This window comes from Leopardus geoffroyi, chromosome D3 (assembly GCF_018350155.1).
Source record: "Leopardus geoffroyi isolate Oge1 chromosome D3, O.geoffroyi_Oge1_pat1.0, whole genome shotgun sequence".
Lineage (NCBI taxonomy): Eukaryota > Metazoa > Chordata > Mammalia > Carnivora > Felidae > Leopardus > Leopardus geoffroyi.
In genome coordinates this window covers 77,054,486-77,077,325 of record NC_059339.1, presented here as the reverse complement: position 1 = coordinate 77,077,325, position 22,840 = coordinate 77,054,486, and the positions used below count along the sequence as shown (strand labels likewise).

Below are 22,840 nucleotides of genomic sequence, written 5' to 3'. Positions count from 1 at the left end.
TGAGCACATCCACGCACAGTCTTCCCGCCCGCCATCACCACACTGGTTTTGAAGAATCCAAGGAACTCGAAGTGCCGCAACACATCAGCTCGGAGAAGGGAGGTGCAGGAATGTTGGATTAGGGGCTTGCCGGTGGGAGGGTGCCCCTTAGGTTGAGCCATGAAGGAGGTGGAGGGACCGGTCAGCAAAGATACCACAGGTGAGATTTACATGGGGTGTTCAGGGCTGACGTGGGGGGATGAAGGGAAGGGCCTGGTGGGGGCAGAGCACCTACCAGGGGCAGCAGAGTTCAGTGAAAGCATTTCTACCCACTGGTCAAGGCATTACAGTCCGCGATAGTCCAGCTGAATGCTAGCGTGAGATAAAATCCTCTTTGAGAAGTCTCTGAGGTGCCAGTGACATGTGCCACTGATAGTCTGTGTCACTGATGAGGCTCTGATCGTTACCCATCGACTGGGGTGAGGGTATGGCTGACATGGAGAAGAAAGCCGAGGAACCCAGGGAAGGGTGAATGTTTGAAGACAAGGCCTGCACCCTCCCTGTAGAAGAGCAGAGTCATCCAGAAGCATGACCTGAAGTTCCCTCAGAGTTTACTTCCGGGTCAGCTCTCATCCCAGGACAATGGAGGACTTGGGAGTGTTGGGTCGAGATATTTGGCTTCACTCCATTAACAATGGGGAATCATTGAAGATTAATCAGCAAGGGAAAAATATAAGAAACAACCAGAGCGTTTCTAAATTTTTTTTTTTTTAACATTTATTTATTTTTGAGACAGAGAGAGACAGCGCATGAACGGGGAAGGGGCAGAGAGAGAGGGAGACACAGAATCGGAAGCAGGCTCCAGGCTCTGAGCCATCAGCCCAGAGCCTGACGTGGGGCTCGAGCTCACGGACCGTGAGATCGTGACCTGAGCCGAAGTCGGACGCTCAACCGACTGAGCCACCCAGGCGCCCTGCAGAGCGTTTCTAGAAGACTGGTCTGATGGCTGTCTGTGGTGGCGACAGCGGTAGGGTTGGATAGAGGAGGTTGGTGGGCTACTGCTATGGTCCCATCACTTAGGGGTGGGGGTGGGAGTTAGGGGAAAAAAATGGTCTCAAACTAACCCTCATAAATAAATGCATATGGAGAAGTGCTTGTGTAACACACCCAGATGGTAACCGGCTGGTACATCATTACTGCCACACGCAGTCGCAGTTTGCAGGACAGAGGTGCCGGTTTTTCACCCCAGAATAAGCTTCTCTTTCTGTCCTTGGGAAGACACGTTTGGGCAACTTAGGAGAAAAGTATCTGTGAAACGGAAAAGAAGGGTCATGTTTTCAGGGCTGTGGTCACAATCCCTCTGATGGGGGCAGCAAAGGCAGGACTTTGCTGGTCTGGCAAAACTGAGCCCCGAACAGAGCCACGTGAATCTTTCACACAAAGAACAGGACCTCAGTGCGTGAAGCTTGGACAGGACTCCGGAGTTCAAGAAAAGGAGAGAGGACAACGCTTCAGAAAGTCGCGATTTGGAGGGAACCGCCTTTGTGAAATTTGCTCCAGGTAAGGAACTTACACTTTTCCTGCTCATTTATCAATTCGGTAGAATTGATTGGTCCCTTCACTGACCACAAAACTATCGGTAGGAACAGGAAACATAATAGTTTGCCAAAAACCCGGGTTTAAGATCACGTGACTTTCACTGTGCTTTTAAAATTATTGTTACTAATGCAGAATCTTGGGCGTTGAGGTCTTCAAGCTGCCTGCCTAGCACAGGAGCTCTTTCTCCTGAGCTTTGCTGAGCTCCTTAGAGCACAGCATTTCCCTGGCTACCTTGACGTTGCAGGAGGGCAGGCTCATGTGCTGCCTTGTTACATAAGAGGGTAGCATAACGACACTGTCAAAGGAGCAAGTGTCACACGAGGTGGCTGGTGATAATTCTTGTGTTAGACTTCTGGCTCTTTGGGTATCTGTCACGAGGGCTATCATGTTCAGGAGGATTTATTCACGAGGTATCTGTTTCTTGGGCTCATAGGAATTGAGATCCGAAATAATCATTCAAAGTCACAGGTTTATCCAGTAGGTCCTATGCTTTTTGACATGACTCAAGAAAAAAGGTCAGGTAAAAGGCATCCAAACTGGAAAAGAGAAAGTAAAATTATCTCTGTTTGCAGATAATGTGATCTTACATGTAGAAAACCCTAGATACCTCAAAAAAAAAAAAAAAACAAAACAAAACCCCACCACAACTGTTAGAACTAATAAACAAATTCTGTAAAGCTGGAGGATACAAAATCAACAGACAAATATCAGTGAATTTCTATATGCCAAGAACAAACTATCTGAAAAGGAAATTAAGAAACAACTCCATTTACAATAGCACCGAAGAGAATAAAACACTTAATGAGTAAATTTCATCAAGGAGGCAAAAGACTTCTGCACTGAAAACTTCATGAAAACATGAAACGCCGAGGAAGCAATTAAAGCAGACATGAACAAATGGAAAGACACTTTGTGTTCACAGATGAGAAGAATTAGTATTGTCAAAATGTCCATACTACCCAAAGCAACTATAGGTTCAATGCGATCTTTTTTAATAAAGATTTTATTTTTAAGTTACCTCTGCATCCAATGTGGGGCTCAAACTCACGACTCTGAGATCAAGAGTCATATGTTCTTCTTCTTCTTTTTTTTAGTTTTTAGGGAGAGAGAGAGAGAGAGAGAGAGAGAGAGAGAGAGAGAGAGAGAGAGAATATCCCAGGCTTGACCCCACGACACTGGCTGGGATCATGACCTGAGCTAAGATCAAGAGTTCGGCACTCAACTGACTGAGCCACCCAGGTGCCCCCCAGAGTCACATGCCCTTCTGACTGAGCCAACCAGACACCCCTCAGTGCAATATTTATAACAATCACAAGGACACTTTTTGTGTGTGTGTGTTTTACAGAAACAGATAAAATAATCCTAAAACTCATATGGAACCACAAAAGACCCTACATAGCCAAAGCAATTTTGAGAAAGAAGAATAAAGCTGGACGCATCACATGTCTTGATTTCAAACTATATTACAAAGCTATAGTAATCAAAACAGTATGGTATTGGCATGAAAACAGACACACAGACCAATGGAACAGAATAGAAAGCCTAGAAAGAAAACCATGCATGTATAGTCAACTAATCTTTGACCAGAATATACAATGAAGAAAGGACAGTGTTGGGAAAATGATCTCTACATGCAAAAGAATGAAATTGGCTGCTTATCTTTCACCATACACAAAAAGTAGCTAAAAACGGATTAAAGATTTGAATGTAAGATATGAAACCGAACTCCTAGAGGAAAACATAGAGGAAAAACTTCTTGACATTGACCTTGGCAATGATTTTGTGGATGTGACACCAAAAGCACAGGCAACCAAAGCAAAAAGACACTAGTGAGACTACATCAAAATAAAAAGCTTCTGTTCAACCAGGGAGATAATCAACAGAGAGAAAAGACCGCTGGTACTATGTAGAAAAGAAAATATTTGCAAGCTATATGTAAATTATACCACAATAAAGCTGGAAAAAAAATAAAAATAATAAAGTACAAATAAAAATTGTTTAAAAAGGATAAGTAAGGGATCCATTAACAGTTTTATTCTATTTTTAAAAGATTTTGAAAAGTTTATTTATTTTGAGAGAGAAAGAGAACGAGTGGAAGAGGAGCAGAGAGAGGGAGACACAGAATCCGAAGCAGGCTCCAGGCTCCGAGCTGTCAGCACAGAGCCTGACACGTGGCTCAAACTCAGGAACCAAGAGATCATGACCTAAGCCGAAGTTGGACATTTAACCGACTGCGCCACCCAAACGCCCCTGTTTTGTTCCATTTTTTAAGCAGCTTTACTGAAGTATAATTTACAGAAAATAAAATTATTTCATTGTTAATGTACAGCTCAGTAATTTTTAGTATATTTATACATGTGCAACCATTACCACAATCCCATTCTAGAGATTTCCGTATTCCAAAAAGTCCCCTCATGTCAATTTGTGCTAAAGCCTCCTCCCACCCCCAGACTTAGAAAACCACTGATATATTTTCTGTGTCTATACATTTGCTTTTTTTTTTTTTACATTTCATAGAAATGGAATAATTCAATATGTAGTTCTTTGTGTTTCGCTTCTTTTACTTAGCATAATGGTGAGTTTCTCCTAAGTTGTAGCATCTCTCAGTTGTCCTTTCTTTTTTATTGTTGAATAGTATTCTACTGTATGAATGGATATACCATAATTTGTCTTATCCTTTCACTGGTTGACAGCCACTTGGCTTGTTTCTAGTTTTTAGAATACAGGATTTTGTTGGGATGTGTGTTTTTATTTCTTACAGGTAGATTCCCAGGTGTGAAATTACTGGGTTGTATGGTAAAGATATGCTTAATGTTTTAAGAGATTATCAAAGTGTATCCTAAACTGGCCGTGCCATTTTACATTCCCATCAACACTGAACGAGGGTTCCAGTTTTTTCCCATCTTCATGGACACTTGGTATTGTCTGTCTCTTTTATTATAGCCATCATCCTGGGTGCATAATGGTATCTTGTTGTGGTCTTTATTGTATTTCCTTAATGACTAATGCTGTTGAACATCCTTTCATGTGCTTATGAGCCATTTGTATATTTTCTTTGGTGAAATGTCTATTCAAGTCTTTTGCTATTTAATTGGGTCATTTGTTGTTCTATTGTTGAATTTTAAGAGAAATATATATTCCTCCCCACCCCCTCCCCCCCCGGATATGAGTCCCTTATGAGATATATGGTTTGCAAATACTTTCTCCTAGTATGTGATATGTAATGAAGTCTTTTGAAGCAAAAGAGTTTTTAATTTTGATGGAATTCACTTTGCTAATTTTTACTTTTATGGATCATGCTTAATGGAAAGGACAACTGATATAAGAACTCTTTGCATAACCCAAAGTCACAATTTTCTCCTGTGTTTTCTTCCAGAAGTCTATGATCGTAGCACTTACTTACATTTAGGTCCGTGATCCATTTTGAGTTAAATTTTTGTGTATGGTATGTCGTAAGTTTCAAAGTTCAGATTTTTTGCATATGGATACCCAATGGTCCCAGCACCATTTATCGAAAAGACCATTCTTTCCTTTGTTGAACCGTCTTGGTACCTTTGCCAAAAATCCGCAGACATAAATGTAAGGTTTCTTTCTGGCTTCTCATTTCTGCTACATCTATATTGATAATCCGTCTATGTGACAGTGTGCCAGCATTTCACTGTTTTGATTATCGTAGCTTCTTAGGAAGTTCTAAAATCAGAGAGTAGAAGTTCTCCAACCGTTGCTCTTTTTGAAAATTATTTTGGCTGTTCGAATTCCGTTGAATGTCCATATAAGTTTTAGGATCAGTTTGTCAATTTCCACAAAAATCCTTCTGGGATTTTAATAGGGCTTGTGTTGAACACACAGATCAATTTGGGGAGAGTTGCAACTTTGACAATACTGAGTCTTCCAATCCGTAAATGTGGAATGTCTCTCCATTTATTTAGTCTTTAATTTTTCAAGTGTTCTACGGTTTTCAGTATAGAAATCTTTTTATTTCTAAGTATCTTGTTCTCATTGATACTATTGTGGATGGAATCGTTTTCTTAATTTTATTTCTGAATTGTCGTTAGTATACAGAAATACAACCGATGTTTGTGTATTGATTTATATCTTGTGACTTTGCCACCCGTTTTTTTATTTTTATTTTTTTCACCTTTATTTTATTTTTTCATTTTTTTAAATTTACATCCAAATTAGTTAGCATCGAGTGCAACAATGATTTCAGGAGCAGATTCCTTAGTGCCCCTTCCCCATTTAGCCCATCCCCCCTCCCACCACCCCTCCAGTAACCTTCAGTTTGTTCTCCATATTTATGAGTCTCTTCTGTTTTGTCCCCCTCCCTGTTTTTATATTCTTTTTGTTTCCCTTCCCTTATGTTCATCTGTTTTGTCTCTTAAAGTCCTCATAGGAGTGAAGTCATATGATTTTTTGTCTTTCTCTGACTAATTTCACTTAGCATAATCCCCTCCAGTTCTACCCATGTAGTTGCAAATGGCAAGATTTCATTCTTTTTGATTGCTGAGTAATACTCCACTGTATATATATACCACATCTTCTTTATCCATTCATCCATCGATGGACATTGTTGATTGTGCTGCTATAAACATGGGGGTACATGTGTTCCTTCAAAACAGCACACCTGTATCCCGTGGATAAATGCCTAGTAGTGCAATTGCTGCGTCGTCGGGTAGTTCTATTTTTAGTTTTTTGAGGAACCTCCATACTCTTTTCCAGAGTGGCTGCACCAGCTTGCCTTCCCACCAACAATGCAAAAGAGATCCTCTTTCTCCGCATCCTTGCCAACATCTATTGTTGCCTGAGTTGTTAATGTGAGCCATTCTGACAGGTGTGAGGTGGTATCTCATTGTGGTTTTGATTTCTATTTCCCTGATGATGAGTGAGGTTGAGCATTTTTTCATGTGTCGGTTGGCCATCTGGAAGTCTTCTTTGGAGAAGTGTCTATTCATGTCTTCTGCCCATTTATTCACTGGATAGTTTGTTTTTTGGGTGTTGAGTTTGATAAGCTCTTTATAGATTTTGGATACTAACCCTTTATCTGATATGTCATTTGCAAATATCTTCTCCCATTCTGTTGGTTGCCTTTTAGTTTTGCTGATTGTTTCCTTCGCTGCGCAGAAGCTTTTTATTTTGATGAGCTCCCAATAGTTCATTTTTGCTTTTGTTTCCCTTGCCTCTGGAGACGTGTTGAGTAAGAAATTGCTGTGGGCAAGATCAAAGAGGTTTTGGCCTGCTTTCTCCTTCAGGATTTTGATGGCTTCCTGTCTTACATTGAGGTCTTTCACCCACTTTGAGTTTATTTTTGTGTCTGGTGTAAGCAAGTGGTCCAGGTTCATTCTTCTGCATGTCGCTGTCCGGTGTTCCCAGCACCACTTGCTGAAGAGACTGTCTTGATTCCATTGGATATTCTTTCCTGCTTTGTCAAAGATTAGCTGGCACTACCCATGTTATTAGTTGCAGTGGGTTGTCTGTTGAATCCTTGGGGTTTACTACATACAGGATCTTGTCATCTATGAATGAAGGTAGTTTTACTTCTTTTTTTTCCAATACGGATGCTTTAATGCTATTTCTTTATTGCCCTGCCTAGAACCTCTTGTACATTGTTGAATAGATATAGCAAGAGTCATGTCCTTGCTTCCGCCTGATATTAGGGAAATAATAATAATAATAATAATAATAATAATAATAATAGCAATTCTGTCACCATTAAGTAAAACTGTGGGTTATTTGTTTTGTTTTGTAGATGCCCTTTATTCCTAACTTCTGGGAGTTTTTATCACGAATGGATATTATGTTTTATCAGATTTTTTTTCCTGCTTCTATTGAGATAATCATGTGGTTTGGTCTTTTATACTATTAACAGTGTTTTACATTGACTCACTTTCAGGTGTGAAACTATCCTTGCATTAGTAGGATAAATCCCTGTTGGTCATGGTATATAATCCTTTTCATATGTTGCTCATTTCAGTTGGTAGTATTTTGTCAAGGGTTTTTGCATTTATGTTTTTGAAAGATGTTGGTCTTTGGTTATATTTTCTTGTGATATCTTTGTCTGTTTTTGGTATCAGAGTAATACTGGGGACACTCAGAGAGTTTCTACTGACTGCTTTTTTCCTTGTGTAAGAATACACTGTCCTATTTCTTTGCATGTTTCATATTTTTTGGTTAAAAACTTGAAACTTTAGATAATATATTGTGGTGACTGAATTCTAACCATTCTCCCCCACACAAGTTGTTGCTGCTGCTTGGTTATTTGTTTGTTAGGTTAGTAACCTGCCTGAGATAAATCTGTGAAATCTGTCTCCTCCAAAGTATGTGGACACAGATATTTCTACTCACTTTTCTTTAGATTAAAAAAAAAAAATGTTGAGAGAGCACAAGCCAGGGGAGGGGCAGAGAGAAGGGGACAGAGAATCCGAAGCAGGCTACGTGCGGACAATGTGCCCAATGTGGGGCTTGAACCCATGAACCTTGAGACCATGACCTGAGTCAAAGTTGGACGCTTAACTAACTGAGCTCTCCAGGCACCCCTCTTTAAATTTTTGTAAAGCAGGGGCACCTGGGTGGCGCAGTCCGTTAAGCGTCCGACTTCAGCCAGGTCACGATCTCGCGGTCCGTGAGTTCGAGCCCCGCGTCAGGCTCTGGGCTGATGGCTCAGAGCCTGGAGCCTGTTTCCGATTCTGTGTCTCCCGCTCTCTCTGCCCCTCCCCCGTTCATGCTCTCTCTCTGTCCCAAAAATAAATAAACGTTGAAAAAAAAATTTAAAAATAAAAAAAAAATAAATTTTTGTAAAGCTTGGCTTCCTAGGGGTCACTCCTACGTCTGCAGAGCCTCAAGTCGGCTAATGATTAGACAGAGGTGTACTCAAATACCTTGAGCCAATAAAACTTCCATCTTCTATCAATGTATCTGTGTGTCGGTAGGGGAACACATTCAAGTTTGGGCCATGTTTGAGTCTACCCTGATGCTTACTTTCTGCTGGGTCCTTCTGTGTCTCCTCTGTGCAATCTGGGAATGTGCGAGTGAATAGTTGGGTCCTCTCTGGTCTCCATTGCACATGCGTGCTACCTCAACCAGACAGATGCTTGCCCTAACCCCAATCCCATTCTCGAACTGGTAGAGCTGTTGGTCTTCTCCACTCATCCTCTACCAAGAGCATTGCTAATGCTGCTCGGCACAGGTGTTTTCCACTGCTCTAAATCCAGGGAGTCCCCTTTGACCATGGTGGAGACAATGCCAGTGCTCACAGCCTGCCTTAGCATAACCTCCATGACGTTGGAGCTGGATGGGGGAATGGGAGCCAGTTCAGGCAAGAATGCCTTAGAGACTCATTGTTAGCACCCCAAATTCAGAAGTTTTTCAATCACAAATGCTTTTTAAATTGTTGCATGCCTTTGGTTGACATCTAGAGTACTAAAATGGCTGCTTGTCTGTATTAGCCCTCTCCCTTCCCTTCTCTTCCTTTCCCTTCCCTTCCTTTCTCCCTCCCTCCCTTACTTCCCTCCTTTCTTTCTTCCTTTCTTTCATCCATATTTATAGTTGCTTTCAGGAAAGAAGATTTTCCAGCCTCTTTATTCAGTCACAGTTAAAAGTCTAAACTCCTGGGGCACCTGGGTGACTCAGTCAGTTAAGCGTCCAACTCTCATTCTCGGCTCAGGTCGTGATCTCTTGGTTCGTGAGATCAAGCCCTGGATTGGGCTCTGAGCTAACAGATGGAGCCTGCCTGGGATTCTCTCTCACCTTCTCTCTCTGCTCCTCCCCTGCTCATGGGTGGGCGCGCTCTCAAAATAAACTTAAAAAAGTCTTAACTCCGATTTCATTCCATTTTGGGGGGGGGGGCAGGGGCGGGGGATGGGGAGTGGATCTAGAATCTTCAAACCCAAATCGTCTCTGTATCAGTCTCTTAGTTCCAAAGGGTGGAAGCTCCTAAAACGTTAAGGAAACTGAGAATCTCAGAGATCTGGGTTAAGGAAAAAGACACAAACTGATCCAGGACAGATGAAGTGACATGAAAAAGGGAGAAGGGCTTGATTCAAACCCAGCTTTACTCATAGCAGCATGGGATAGTGGATAAGTGCACGGAGGTATGGAGGCTTTGCAAGCCAAGGAAGAAACCATAGGAGAAAGATAGTTTTCTTTTTTGTTATGGCTTGAAAAATAACAAAACTTGTCATTTCTAAGCGTGCAGTTCAGTAGTGTTGAGTATATTCGCGTTGCTGTGAAACAGAACTCCAGAACTTTTGCGTCTTGCAAAACTGAAACTCAGAACTCATTAAACAACAATTCCTCCTTTCCTCCTCGCCTGGAGATGGTTTTTAGCAAGTAAACATTCATAACTTCTGTACGTCAGAACTTCCCACAGAAAAGGGCAAATCACAAATTGGAAGGCAGAGCCTGTTTGCAGCAAATTACATATGAAATGCTTTTACGTGTGCCAAAGGAAAATACTCAAATAGCAACGTTGACCAAAAACAATTGAAGAGACAATTCATGAAAGAAAAAGGGCCAGTGAACTTATGAAATCATATTTAGCCTCATTAGCAATCAAGGAAATGTACATTAAAATATCAGTTTCGCGTCTTAGATTGGCCAGACATTTCCAGTGATGTGCTTAGTGTCGTGAGTTGCTCCCTCAGGGAGGTGGGTGGGCTCATACCGGCCAGGGAAAATGCAATACTCTTTTTTGGTGATATGTTTCAAAACCTTACAATATTCATAACTTTTCACCCACTAATGTCGCTTTCTGAATGTGTAAGTATGCAGAAAGGAAAAATAAAACAGATAGAAGGAAATGTGCCAGAATGGTGGCTCTCTCTGGGTAGTGGGCGATTTCAAAATCAAAATATTAAAGATTTTCAGTAACGAGTGTGTAATGTTCAGTCATGAGTTTGTATTGCTCTTATGATTAGAGGTAAAAAGCCTTAAAAAGGAAACATGCGTAAAATACTTAGTACAAATAGCACACACAAATATTTTTTAAATTTAAATTTCCATACACTGTTCAACTCATTAATTTTACTAAGTAATTATTTGTGAAATTGGGCCTTGGGCTTAGCATACAAATTTATGAAAATTGGAATTTTGCCCCTATTCTCAGAGTTGCAATGCTTTTTTAATGGCTGTTTTAAAAATGAAACTAAAATAAACTGTGCCAGAATTATCTTGGAAGTCAAAGTCTGGAGATATAAATGTATATAATATATATATATATATATATATATGTAATATATATATAATATGTATAATATAATGTATATATATTATATATATTATATATATAATGTATATATACATACATATTTTTTTTGCAGCTATTTAGACTTTCATATTTAGTTAAATTGAATTTTAACCTAGTTTTGATACTTGTGGTTTTAGGAAGCTGAAATATGGTATTTTGTTGTTGTTGTTGTTGTTATTTTACTTTGAGAGAGAGAGTGGGGGAGTAGGGACTGGGGGAGAGTGGCAGAGGGGGGGGGAGAGAGAGAGAGAGAGAGAGAGAGAGAGAGAGAGAGAATCTTAAGCCGGCTCCACACTCAGCACAGAGCCTGGCCCGGGGTTCTATCCCACGACCCTGGGATCATGACCTTAGGTGAAATCAAGAGTCGGACACTCAACTGAATGAGTGACACTCAGAATGAGCCATCCAGGCACCCCTGAAATCTGGTACTTTGGGAATTTGATGGATTAAATACTTCTGTAAGGTGTTCTGTGAACCTAATCCCCGTTTAGAATTTGATACGCCAGGGGAAAATGAACTGGAACTTCCAAACAACATTCATATGTTTGGAAAAAACCCTCTTGGATATATGAATTCTGATAAAATTGCATTTTATTTAAATGTTTATTTATTCATTTTGAGAGAGCGAGAGAGCGAGAGCGAGAGAGAGAGAGAGAGAGCATGTGCAGCGGAGGGACAGAGAGAGAGGGAGGAACAGAGAACCCTAAGTAGGCCCTTCTCTGTCAGACGTGGGGCTCAAACTCACCAACCATGAGATCATGACCTGAGCTGAAATCAAGAGTCGGAGGCTGAACCAACTGAGCCACCCAGGTGCCCTGATAAAACTGCATTTTAAAAATTATTTTGTACATATTTTTGAACTTCAAATCTCATGAAGAATTTTATAGAAATCTGCTAACCTGGGATGAAAAACGCCGTGAGAGAACACAGTCTTATTTGCATTAATATTTGTTGCCACTGTCCCGAAGGGATCCAAACGCCTGTTGAGTTGGCCTACCTGCCTGGCAGCTCGGGGAACTGGATGAAGGCTGCAAGGTTGGATGAGGGTCGTGTCCCCCAAGCAAGATACCGCACCCAGTGTGCAAAGTATGGGAACCCCTGAGCCCAGGGCAGGGATGGACTGTTGAGAGAGAGGGAACCTGAGCTGATGCTCTCAGTAGTGGGGCACTCTCCCCAAATGCTGACTGCCCTGAAGCCGGAGTGGCTGCCTCAGCTCCAGCTTGGCCCGAGGACCCTGGCAGAAAATCTGATCTGACCTGACATGTGATTGGTACCAAGCCTCGGCCAAGAATGTGCTCTGCTGGAAAGGGCATTCATCACTCCTCCCATTAGACTTGAACATTTGAGGGCCTTCTGTGCCAGGAGGGATAAAATGAACAGATAAACTCCCCACGTACCAATCCAAGCCCGATTGATGGGAGTGTAGAGTAGCTCGAGGACCTAATGAATTGGCTTTAAATATGCAGATTCTTTGGGAACTGACTAGATCCCAGTCCCCAGCAAGCCTAGAGTGGCGGGTGAATTGTGAGGCATCCGTTTGAGAAGCCAGGAAAATAACAAAGCCCTGAAGGCCTTTAGGAGAAGCAGTTAAAAGACATCTCATAAAAAATACGTTTTCAACTCTGCTCTTTGGTTGGAAACTCCCCTTACGAAGGGAAGTTTCTGTTTTTCTTCCTATAGCTTCAGAAAAAGAGATGGTTTACACATATTTTCTTAGGTGCCGCGCTACTTTACCTGGAATAACGCTAAATATTTTTAGGTCTTCATTTTTAATCACAAAGTCATGTACTTTTTGATGCTATTGAAGGGGCCCAAATATATGCCCTCCTGTTTCTTTTTCTCTTCAACACCTTAAACCTTCCATCCTCTCCTTTGAATAATCACCGAAAATTCAGAACAGTGTCCTGGCCTAATTGAGTTTAATCCCAAGGTCTGTTTCTTTTTTTTTTTTTTTTTTTTAATTTTTTTTTTCAACGTTTATGTATTTTTGGGACAGAGAGAGACAGAGCATGAACGGGGGAGGGGCAGAGAGAGAGGGAGACACAGAATCGGAAACAGGCTCCAGGCTCTGAGCCATCAGCCCAGAGCCCGACGCGGGGCTCGAACTCCCGGACCGCGAGATCGTGACCTGGCTGAAGTCGGACGCTTAACCGACTGCGCCACCCAGGCGCCCCCAAGGTCTGTTTCTGATTGTTTTCTATTCTTGCTCCCCAAACCCAAGATTAAAACAGAAATTCTGTGGCTGCAGGCAAATAAGGTGAACAGTAGGACACATATAGGCAGATCCATTATATATTAAAATATATATATATATTTATTATACATTATATAAAATATGTTATTTATATTTTCATCCACTGTTCCTTGAGTTTATTTTACTAGGAGATGAATAGTAGGCATTGAGGAGTCCACCTTTCAGACTGTTTGCCAGGAACAAGATTAAATTTCATAATGAGTGTCAACTTTTCCATTTAAAAGCTCCCAAGCAACGGTTCTCTCATGACCATCTATGTCTGTCTGCCGCACTGGGATTTGGTTCCCTTTCGTCTTTATCCTATCCTGCGGCTGTATGGGAACTTTTACTTATTTTTTATCATCACGCCTTCCTCTATCTGCTCTCTCAACTTCATGTTCTCTCCCTTTATTTGGAAAGATCCTCTGTGAAGCGAATCCAGCTTTAAAGAAAACCAACCAAACCTACAGTCACCAAGGGTTGGTAATTTCTGCATTTGGTTGCATTTCATAGATGAGTTCCCAAAGACGCAGTCATTATTTTAGAGTCTCTCAGCTTTCACTATTTTTCTTCTCATATGAAGATAATACTGAGAAACAGAACACATCAACCGTATGCTTCTTGATGTTTAATAATTTTAGATGATGAATCTTGTGAAACATTTCATTCCATCCAGGTAGAATGATGCACAGTTTGCTTTTGACGGTTATACTGCCCACTACAGAGGGAATATGTCTAGGTATGTCCCTTTCAAGGTCACCCACTCGTCGCTGCTAATTTTAGCCGTCTCAGTGAGCGTCCCTACGAAGTTTCTTTCCAAGCTGTCAGTTTCCAGGTGTGGCACATGAAAATACTTTCCCAGAGAGGCAAAGCAGTGACAGAATAATGCTTCTGGATTTTTTTAAGTCTTCCGTCTTGGATTTGGACAAAATTCAGGAAAAGAAATGGCCACGCTACAGATTCTACTTTGGTATGTAACAGGAATGACTCTCAACAGTTTGGAAGGATTTATGGTATCTCTTCTACGGTTTTCTTCTGGTGTTCCTCTAATTCTCTTCTTACTACTATAATCAAAATAGGAAGGGAGAGAGAGAGAGAGAGAGTGTGTGTGTGTGTGTGTGTGTGTGTGAGAGAGAGAGAGAGAGAGAGAGAGGCGGGGGAGGACTGCTGCGGGAGGAGGGGGAGGAGGGTGGATCCTGCCTGTGGCTTCTGCGTTTTTCAGAGAACTTCGGACGACTGCCGTACTCGTTCTAAACAAACAACACAATGCCTCTTCTTTTCACCTTGGCTCCACCCCCTCCGCCCCGTCCGTCCACGGGTTTCCTATGTGTACTTCAAATGCCTGCTAATCTTGCTATGAGAGCTGCTGGTGTTACTCTCAAAAGACTTTATCCGGCAGCAAGATCCTGCCTTTTTAAGAGGCAAGCCACTAACCCTGAGGTCCTGCACAATCTTGCAGAACGCTGCTTGGTGTCCCGAGCCTCTGGGACAGCTCGTCTGGGTTTCATCAGCTCACTGGGGCTGCATTTCACCAGGCCCCTTTGCCAGGGCCTCCCCGGTGGCGTCAACAAGGGTCACACCTCCTGCAGAAACAGCCCTCAAGTTTCATCACAGTGATGCTAAAAAATATTCTCCAGCTTCAGCAATGACCTAGTTCATTCAAGGGCAGGGGGAAAAAAAACGTCTTCTTCCAGAACTTCCCTGGGCACGGAATTTTCCCTCTTAGGAAGATAGGAGCTTTCCTGGAAACAGACCCAACTGTGCTTTGACCCGAACATCGAAAAGACCCTGAACCCCGTAACTCCTCCGAATCTCCCCAGGCCCAGGAGCAGGGACACCCAATCAATGCCTCCCACACAGCCTGGGGAGCCCACAGCCGAGCCAGCCCTCCTATCACGTCTCTTGGACAAAAAGTATTGAAAAGTAAGTATCTGGACTTTGGATTTTACATGAAGAATGGCTGTGCTTTATTTTTTATTATTTTTTTTTTTTATAATTTTTTTTTTTTTTCAACATTTATTTATTTTTGGGACAGAGAGAGACAGAGCATGTACGGGGGAGGGGCAGAGAGAGAGGGAGACACAGAATTGGAAACAGGCTCCAGGCTCTGAGCCATCAGCCCAGAGCCCGACGCGGGGCTCGAACTCCCGGACCGCGAGATCGTGACCTGGCTGAAGTCGGCCGCTTAACCGACTGCGCCACCCAGGCGCCCCTGGCTGTGCTTTAAATAAGTAGTCGTTGGCATTTTCTGCAATCCGGAACAAAGCAGGTGGTTTCCTTACGAAATACAACAGGAGGAAACACGTCAGGGCTGTATGGCATATTTGGCTAGCCAGGGTTTTTTTTTTTTTTTAATTTTTTTTTTTTCAACGTTTATTTATTTTTGGGACAGAGAGAGACAGAGCATGAACGGGGGAGGGGCAGAGAGAGAGGGAGACACAGAATCGGAAACAGGCTCCAGGCTCTGAGCCATCAGCCCAGAGCCTGACGCGGGGCTCGAACTCACGGACTGCGAGATCGTGACCTGGCCGAAGTCGGACGCTTAACCGACTGCGCCACCCAGGCGCCCCAGCTAGCCAGGGTTTTAAAGTGGCCAAATTATCGTCTGTAGTTTAGATCCATTCCAACCCTTTTGTAGAAATGATTATTTTTTTATGCCCGTTTATTGTGGCCCGATAGCCATTGAAGTAGATTCTTTCACATCCTGGCTGTCTCGACAATTAGAAAAATCAGGCGCACAGGATGATTCAAAGGAGTGGTCCGCCAAGGCTGTGCAAAGTAACATGAAAACCTGAGGTAATTACCCAGATGACTCAGGCCCCAGATCCTTCGGCCTGAAATATTTGAGCATTTTAGTCAGAAGTTATTTGTTTTGCTTGGACGGTATGAATGATTGAAAATCCCTACCTTCTGGGTAGACACAGCAGTATCTCGTCTGGCAAATGGCTGAAAAGCTATCAGGCATTTCAAAATGGCTGATGCAGACATTCACCGAATCATTCAAGAGATCTGCTTTCCTTTCCCTTTTCTTTTTCAAAATTGTGGTAACAACACCTAACATGAGATCTACCCTCTCAATGAATTTTATTTTATATATATATATGTATATATACATACATATATATATGTATACACATATACATGTACATATACATATGTATATACATATATATATATAATTTATCGTCAGGTTGGTTTCCATACAACACCCAGTGCTCAATGAATTTTAAAGTGTAGAGTACCGTATTTTTAACTATCGGCATGATGTTGTACTTGTTAAATAGATTCCTTAAAAACGTAAGGCAAAAGTCAATCAAAAAAAAAAAGCCATCGATAAAATGGAACCACTGTTACGTTACATTTTGGTGAACGCATCTAAACTTTAAAACCACTGATTAAGGGTGTCAGTTACAGACATCTGGCACTCATTTAAAAATAGATAAAAGCAAGAACAGCATTTAGTGCTGCTTCTGCTCTGCTATTTCCCTGCCCCAACCTTTTCCTTAAGTGAAGGTATCCTTCATTTTTGAAGCTTAACTAACCAGGAATGGTAAGAGAGGTTTTTGTTTTTTTTTTTTTTTTAAATAGCATCCCAGCTAAGGGTAAATTGCATGAGCTTCACTGCTGTGAGGCTTTGGAGCCCAAATCCAGGATGTTGTGAGTGACCTTCTGAATCAACAGGTTGACAAACCCTGTTATCAACAAGCACTGATGATCAATAACCACGTTCAGATCTTGGAAGTCAGGATTTCAAACCAACCGAAGCAAGTCTGCTGCCGACTGACACTGGCCCCTTGAAGTTTCTGCAAAACACTCAATCGCAATTTGGGGAAGACTCTTAGGTAGGGTGGAATTCATGCTTTTGTCAGCTGCAACCCGCCCCCTCCCCCCGCCCCAATCTGCTTCATGTTTTAGCACCCCATGCACACCTACAGCATGGACATCAGCCTGCGTTAGAAGGGCACAGCCAAACTGCTAATCTGGGCGGAGGAGTCAGATTTCCAATCAAATCCTGACTTTAGCAGAGTTTTTCAGCCTGTCTGAACTCCAAGGTTCTCATCTGTAAGACGAAGGTACCAACATCCACTTTGACAGGAATGATGGGGATCACATGTAAATACACCTACGGTATCTGTCCTATCCTCGCTTCTCCCCAAAGGCCAGTTCTTCTCCTTGGTTAATTAAAAAGCTCCCCCCCCCCTCTCTAAAACTTCTGAATGCTTTCATTATATAAACTATTAAAGTAGTGGAAGCTACATATTTTTGACATCAGTCCAATGATTATTTTTAGAAAATTTTTTAATGTTTTTTTATTTTTGAGAGAGAGAGAGAGAGAGAATGAGCGGGGGAAGGGCAGAGAGAGAGGGAGACACAGAATCCGAAGCCGGCTCCAGGCTCTGAGCTGTCAGCACAGAGCCGGACGCAGGGCTCGAACTCACACACCGCGAGATCATGACCTGAGCCGAAGTCAGACACTCAAACGACTGAGCCATCCAGGCGCCCCTACTTTTGTCTGAAAATAGTTGATGATGTATTTAGCATCTGAAAGGAGAGGTAGAGATTTATTAACGTCATCTGATACTTGTCAGTGTGTACCAGTAACATATTTAAATATGAGTTTTCATATCCCATAGGAATGGGATGTAGAGGTAAATCGAGGCACACAAAAGTGGTGTCTGTGCTAATTATGAAAATAAAGGCGCAAGTCCAGTTTTCCTCAAAGATTCTAGTGGGGCCTTGCATCAATTCCCTTTCTGCTTGGACAGAGCCATTGTGGAGTGAGGGGATGTGAGAACATTCTGAAACGGACTAGCCATGGGGGGCTGAGCAGAGACAGTAGCTGGGTAGGCATCTCAGGAGCCATGGCTGGAATTTCGTGGTCAGTGGTGAAAGTTCATAATGACCAGGGTGCTTCCTTGTTCTGAAGTGAGGGTGAGTCAAGCACAGAGGGACGGAGCGTTCCACAATCAGAAGCAGGCCTCGTGGGACAGTTCCAAAGAATTTTATCAACATCTTTATTATTGCACCTGTCTTTACTGAGCTACGCCACAGCTTTTGCTTGGGTATATCAGAGAGGCTTGAGAAATTCTTTGCTTGGGTTACTCACAGGCTCACAAGGAACCCTGTTATTCTGGGCTAAATTCCGCCAAAAAGGAAATCTAGAAATTCAGAAATATAAAGAAACTTGAGAGAAAGTAAGCATGACATCTTAGGGTTGGCAACAGGAAAGAATAAATACCCAACTTCCGTGAGAGAAGAGGGCATTTAAAAACGTTTAGAGCCCTCAATGAGGTTGCAGCCGAAATGCACCCTCCCGGCACTGACCAGGAGACTAGGGACATCAGGTTGAACAGACGGACACCGGTTGAAGGAGATGTCAGTTCTGGAGAGTTCGTTGCTGAATCCATAGCACTCTACCCCTTCCACGGCCATCGCTTCCATGGCCGCTCCCAGCACATCTGGGATGCACGATTCACCTTCATCTTCACTTGGACTTCAGTCCTGCTCTTGGATCACCAGGCTCTTTCACTCCTCAGTCAGTAGTTTCAGATCTTCCTCTAGTCCAGTGGTTCTCAAACTTTAAAGTGCAACAGAATTGAGAGAGCTTGTTAAAACGCAGGCCACTGGGTCCCACCCCCAGAGTTTCTGATGCAGAAGGTCCCAAGAATTTGCATTTCTGACAATTTGCATTCTGATAGGTGATGCTGATAAACCGTTGTTTTAGGCATTTCTTTGGCCTGTAACTCCTAAGGAGAACCTGTTTGCACCGTTCTTTTCAATCACTAAACTTGCCTACTTCTCAAGAGGTGTGGGAGGCCCAGCCACAACATGCTAGCGCTGGGGAGAACACAAAAGATAAACCCATGAGTTGTCTTGCAGGCAGACATCTCAGGGTGGGGTGTGTCTGTGGGGGATACTGAGTGTGGGCAGGACACACGGACCTGAGTGGCCCATCATTTGGGTGGGTGTTGTTTTTTTTTTTGCAGCGGAGGCTCTCAGGGCAGTCTTCAAGGACAAGCTAGCACTTGAGCTGGGGTTTGAAATCTGGTGGGCGGTGAGCATATGAACCAGATGGAAGGGGGTCTTTCTGTGTAAACAACAACAAAGAGCAAAACAAACCATGAAGGGCAGAAAGAGACAGGAGGGAACGGAGCTCAGACATTCATTTGGTTATGCTAGGCGTCCCCGGAACTTTCTTGGCGAAGCATTCTTTGGTGAAGCCGTCTAATCCTTCCCTTCTTCCTGTCTGACACAGAGGTCTGGAATGGAGGGCCCGTGGGAGGGATTTCAGGCACCATGGGCCAGGGAGGGGAAGGTATGGATGCTTCGGTAGGTTTTCTAGAAGGAACAATCAAAAATCAACTCAAACTCGCTTAAACAATAGCAACGGCGGGGACTTACTGCTCACACAACTGGAAAGTCCAGAGTTTGGTCAGGACCTTGGTGCCGGTTCTCCGCCTTTCTGGACGCTCTGCTCTTCTCTGTGCTTTGGTTTCAACCTCAGGCTGCCTTCCCCACACTCCCAAATGGTACTTAGCCTCCCCTGGGGTCGGTGTTCTTTTCCCTGTTTACAGGACAGCGAGGGACCTAAGCTTTGCACTGATTGGATCAGCCCTGAGCGACTTTCTAGAGGGAGCTGCGTGCTGATTGGCTTAGACTTAGGTTAACAGACCAATCACCGAGCAAGAGTGCTTGATGGCTTTGGACCAGTCAGAGCCCAGGAAGCAGGAAGGGCGAGAGCACCTCATCCCCAGGATTGAGTGATGGGAGAGGCGTGGGGGAATGCATCTACGAGGACAAGGCAAATGGCCAGTTGGGGGCGGTACTCCTTCCCTCCAAGGCGCACTTTACTAAACACAATTAGATAATGGATGATAAAAAAAATATTCTTCAGAAATCAAGGCAAGTGGAGGCGAACCCACAAATTTTCTCCTAAGACCTTCTGACTGGCTGGGGGAAAGGCTGGTGGATGATGGTGGCCGAGGTGACCCTGGCACTGGGCCCAGCACCCTTTCCCTGTCCGAGGCAGTGAGGATACGGAAGGGAAGATAACTTTTCCCAAGTGCTCCCCTATCTGCCTGAAATTCCACAGCCCTTGGTCCAATTTGAAATAGACATTCTTTCCAAAGAGGGACATGGGGGGCCTGAGAGAAAGCAGGGGACAAGAGGAGGAGGGCCCAGAGAGAGAGTTTCTTCAGCACACAGTGAGAACTCTGATGACACATGCCTGGATGGGACACAGCCTTCAGCCCACCGCATTTAACTTCAAACCAAAGTGACGTTAACCAGTTAATCCAAGGCTAATCCCCGGCAATCAGTCTCATTAACTCCACTATCGTGCTCTGTATGTTGATAGCGTCATGATCTTTCCTTTCTTCTCTGTCTTTCCCTTGAGGGAGGACAAGGATGAGCCTGGCAGAGGGATGTATCCTTTCAACATAGTAAACTGAAAATCAGAGGCAAGAATCATGGACTCTGCCACTGACAAGCTGGGTGACCTTGGAAAAGTCGCTTAAGCTGCCTGTTTCAGGGGCACTTTTCAACTGTAAAATCAGGGAGGTACTCAACTCTCTCACATGTTTCATTTAACCTTGAGCCCCTTTTTTTTTTTTTCCCACCCTTCCTTAAAGAATTGGAAACCGTCACAGATTTTATTTTACTTATTTATTTCTAAATGTTTATTTATTTATTTTGAGAGAGAGAGAGAGAGAGAGAGCAGGGGCGGGGCAGAGAGAGGGAGACAGAGAATCCCAAGGGCTGACAGTGCAGAGCCTGACATGGGGCTTGAGCTCATGAGCTGTGAGATCATGACCTGAGCAGAAGTCAAGGGTTCCGTGCTTAACCAACTGAGCGACCCAGCTGCCTCAAAACTGTCACGGATTTTAAATAGCGGAGGAGAGGACTACCAGTGGAAAGACTCTATTCTACCTTAAAAAAACAAAAACAGGAAAAAACAAGCAAACAAAAAAACCTTCAAGCAACTCCCGAGAACAGAACCAGAAGCAGCCACAGCCCGTGTTCACGATAGATAGGTGCCAGGCTCACTGTCAGGCACACAGAGTTACTCACAAGTAACACTGTAACAAGTGAGTAAGAGTTACTCACTTAGAAGTTAAGCTGTATTTGTTTATTAGGTAACTTATATAAATTTAAAATATCCAAAAGGCTATGTAGAGACAATCACTGTCCTTAACAGCCCCCACCCACACTTCCTTAGATACTGGGGTCTCCTGGCCGCAACCCAGTTACCAGTTTCTTGTGTGTTTTTAGAATTATTATGTGTATAAATAAGCATATTAGAATATTCTTCTTGCTTATACAAGTGATAGCATACTCTATGCCCTCTTCTAGATTTTATTTTACTTAACGTGTCTTGAAGATTATTTCGTATCAATGCATACAGAACTGCCTTGTTTATTTTTCATGCCCACTGCTGTTCAAAAGAGAAAATTCCATTCTAAACTGTAACCATATTCTTACTGATGGCCGTTTTGGTTACTTCCAATCTCTTGCTGTCACAAGTAACGAATGCTGCAGTGAACACAGTATGTGCTTATGAAATGTTTGTCTCCTCCATGCCTCTCTTTTAAAAATTAACTTTATGGGGGCGCCTGGTGGCTCAGTTGGTTAGGCGTCCGACTTCAGCTCAGGTCATGATCTCACAGTTTGTGAGTTTGAGCCCCGTGTCGGGCTCTGTGCTGACAGCTCAGAGCCTGGAGCCTGCTTCAGATTCTGTGTCTCCCTCTCTCTCTGCCCCTCCTCTGCTCACACTCTCTATTTCTCTGTCTCTCAATAATAAATAAATGTGGAAGAAAAAAAAATTAAAAATTAACTTTATGGAGGCACGTATTGCATGTTGTATAATTCACCTTTTCTAAGTGTTCGATTCAGTGATTTTTAGTAAATGTATCAAGTTGTACAATGATCGCCATAGATCAGTTTTAGAACGTTTTCATCACCCCAAAAAGATCCCTCGTGCACATTGATGGTTGATTCACATTTTCCCCACTGCCTCCGTCTCCAGCAACCACCTACTTTTGGTCTCTATAGCTTCTTTGGGACATCTCATATTACTGGAACCATTCAACGTGTGGTCTCACACGTCTGGCTTCTCTCACTGGAATGTTTCTGAGGTTCATCTTATTGTACCATGCATCCACACTTGCTCCTTTGTATTGTTCCACCGTATTCTACGGTATGGCTACACCACATTGTCTCTGTAGGCACTAGTTGGACATTTAGGTTATTTCCAATGGACATTTAGGTTATTTCCAACTTTAGGTTATTATGAATAATCCTGTTAAGAACATTTGTGTGCAAGTCTTTGTGCAGATACGTGTTTTCATTTCTCTTGGGGAGACACCCGGGAATGGACCTTCTGGGGCTCTTGGTAAATTCATGTTTAACTTTTCCAGAAACTGCCAAACTGCCTTCCAAAGTGTCCGTACTGTTTTACGTTCCCACCAGCCACGCTTGACGGTTTTCTCCATATCCGGGCCCACACTTGGCTGCCTGTTTTATTATAGTCATTCCAGTGGCTGTGAAAGGCTATCTCATTATGGTTTTAATCTGAATTTCCATAATGACTAAGGATATTGAGCATCTTTTCACGGGCTTATTTTTTGCCCCTGTTTTTTTTCACATATAACCCTAAAATCGCACCCAAGTAAGAACACAGTGCTTGAGTTCCAGCAGCCATGTCACTTGCAGGCAGTGAGGAATGAAGTGTGTTACATCAACGCTTTAAAGTTACCTTAAGCTTCCAGGTCATTATCTGTGAAATGGGA

General features: G+C 42.9%; 1 protein-coding gene and 1 long non-coding RNA gene across 11 annotated transcripts in view; one reads left to right on the top strand and one right to left on the bottom strand.

Annotated features, from left to right (window-relative positions):
* The window catches only part of ALPK2 (alpha kinase 2), a 150,896-nt gene that overhangs the window by 19,066 nt on the left and 108,990 nt on the right, over positions 1-22,840 (top strand). For 2 of the 10 annotated variants that reach the window (XM_045458294.1, XM_045458295.1), the window contains exon 1: positions 14,212-14,975. The exons of 1 other annotated variant lie outside the window; for it this stretch is intronic. Coding sequence is in view for 2 of the 9 variants with exons in the window: in XM_045458304.1 (XP_045314260.1) it covers positions 13,938-14,022 (85 nt within the window). In the remaining 7 variants the exon portion in view is untranslated. Of the gene's footprint in view, positions 1-13,618; positions 14,023-14,210; positions 14,976-16,733; positions 16,895-22,840 lie in introns of those variants that run through there. 7 more of the 10 variants (XM_045458299.1, XM_045458296.1, XM_045458304.1 and 4 more) reach the window with 7 other exon arrangements.
* Positions 18,051-19,600, bottom strand: LOC123588075. The gene is made up of 2 exons (XR_006707686.1): positions 19,455-19,600; positions 18,051-18,630 (listed from the first exon to the last, which is right to left on the bottom strand). It is a non-coding gene; the product is annotated as an uncharacterized LOC123588075 (long non-coding RNA).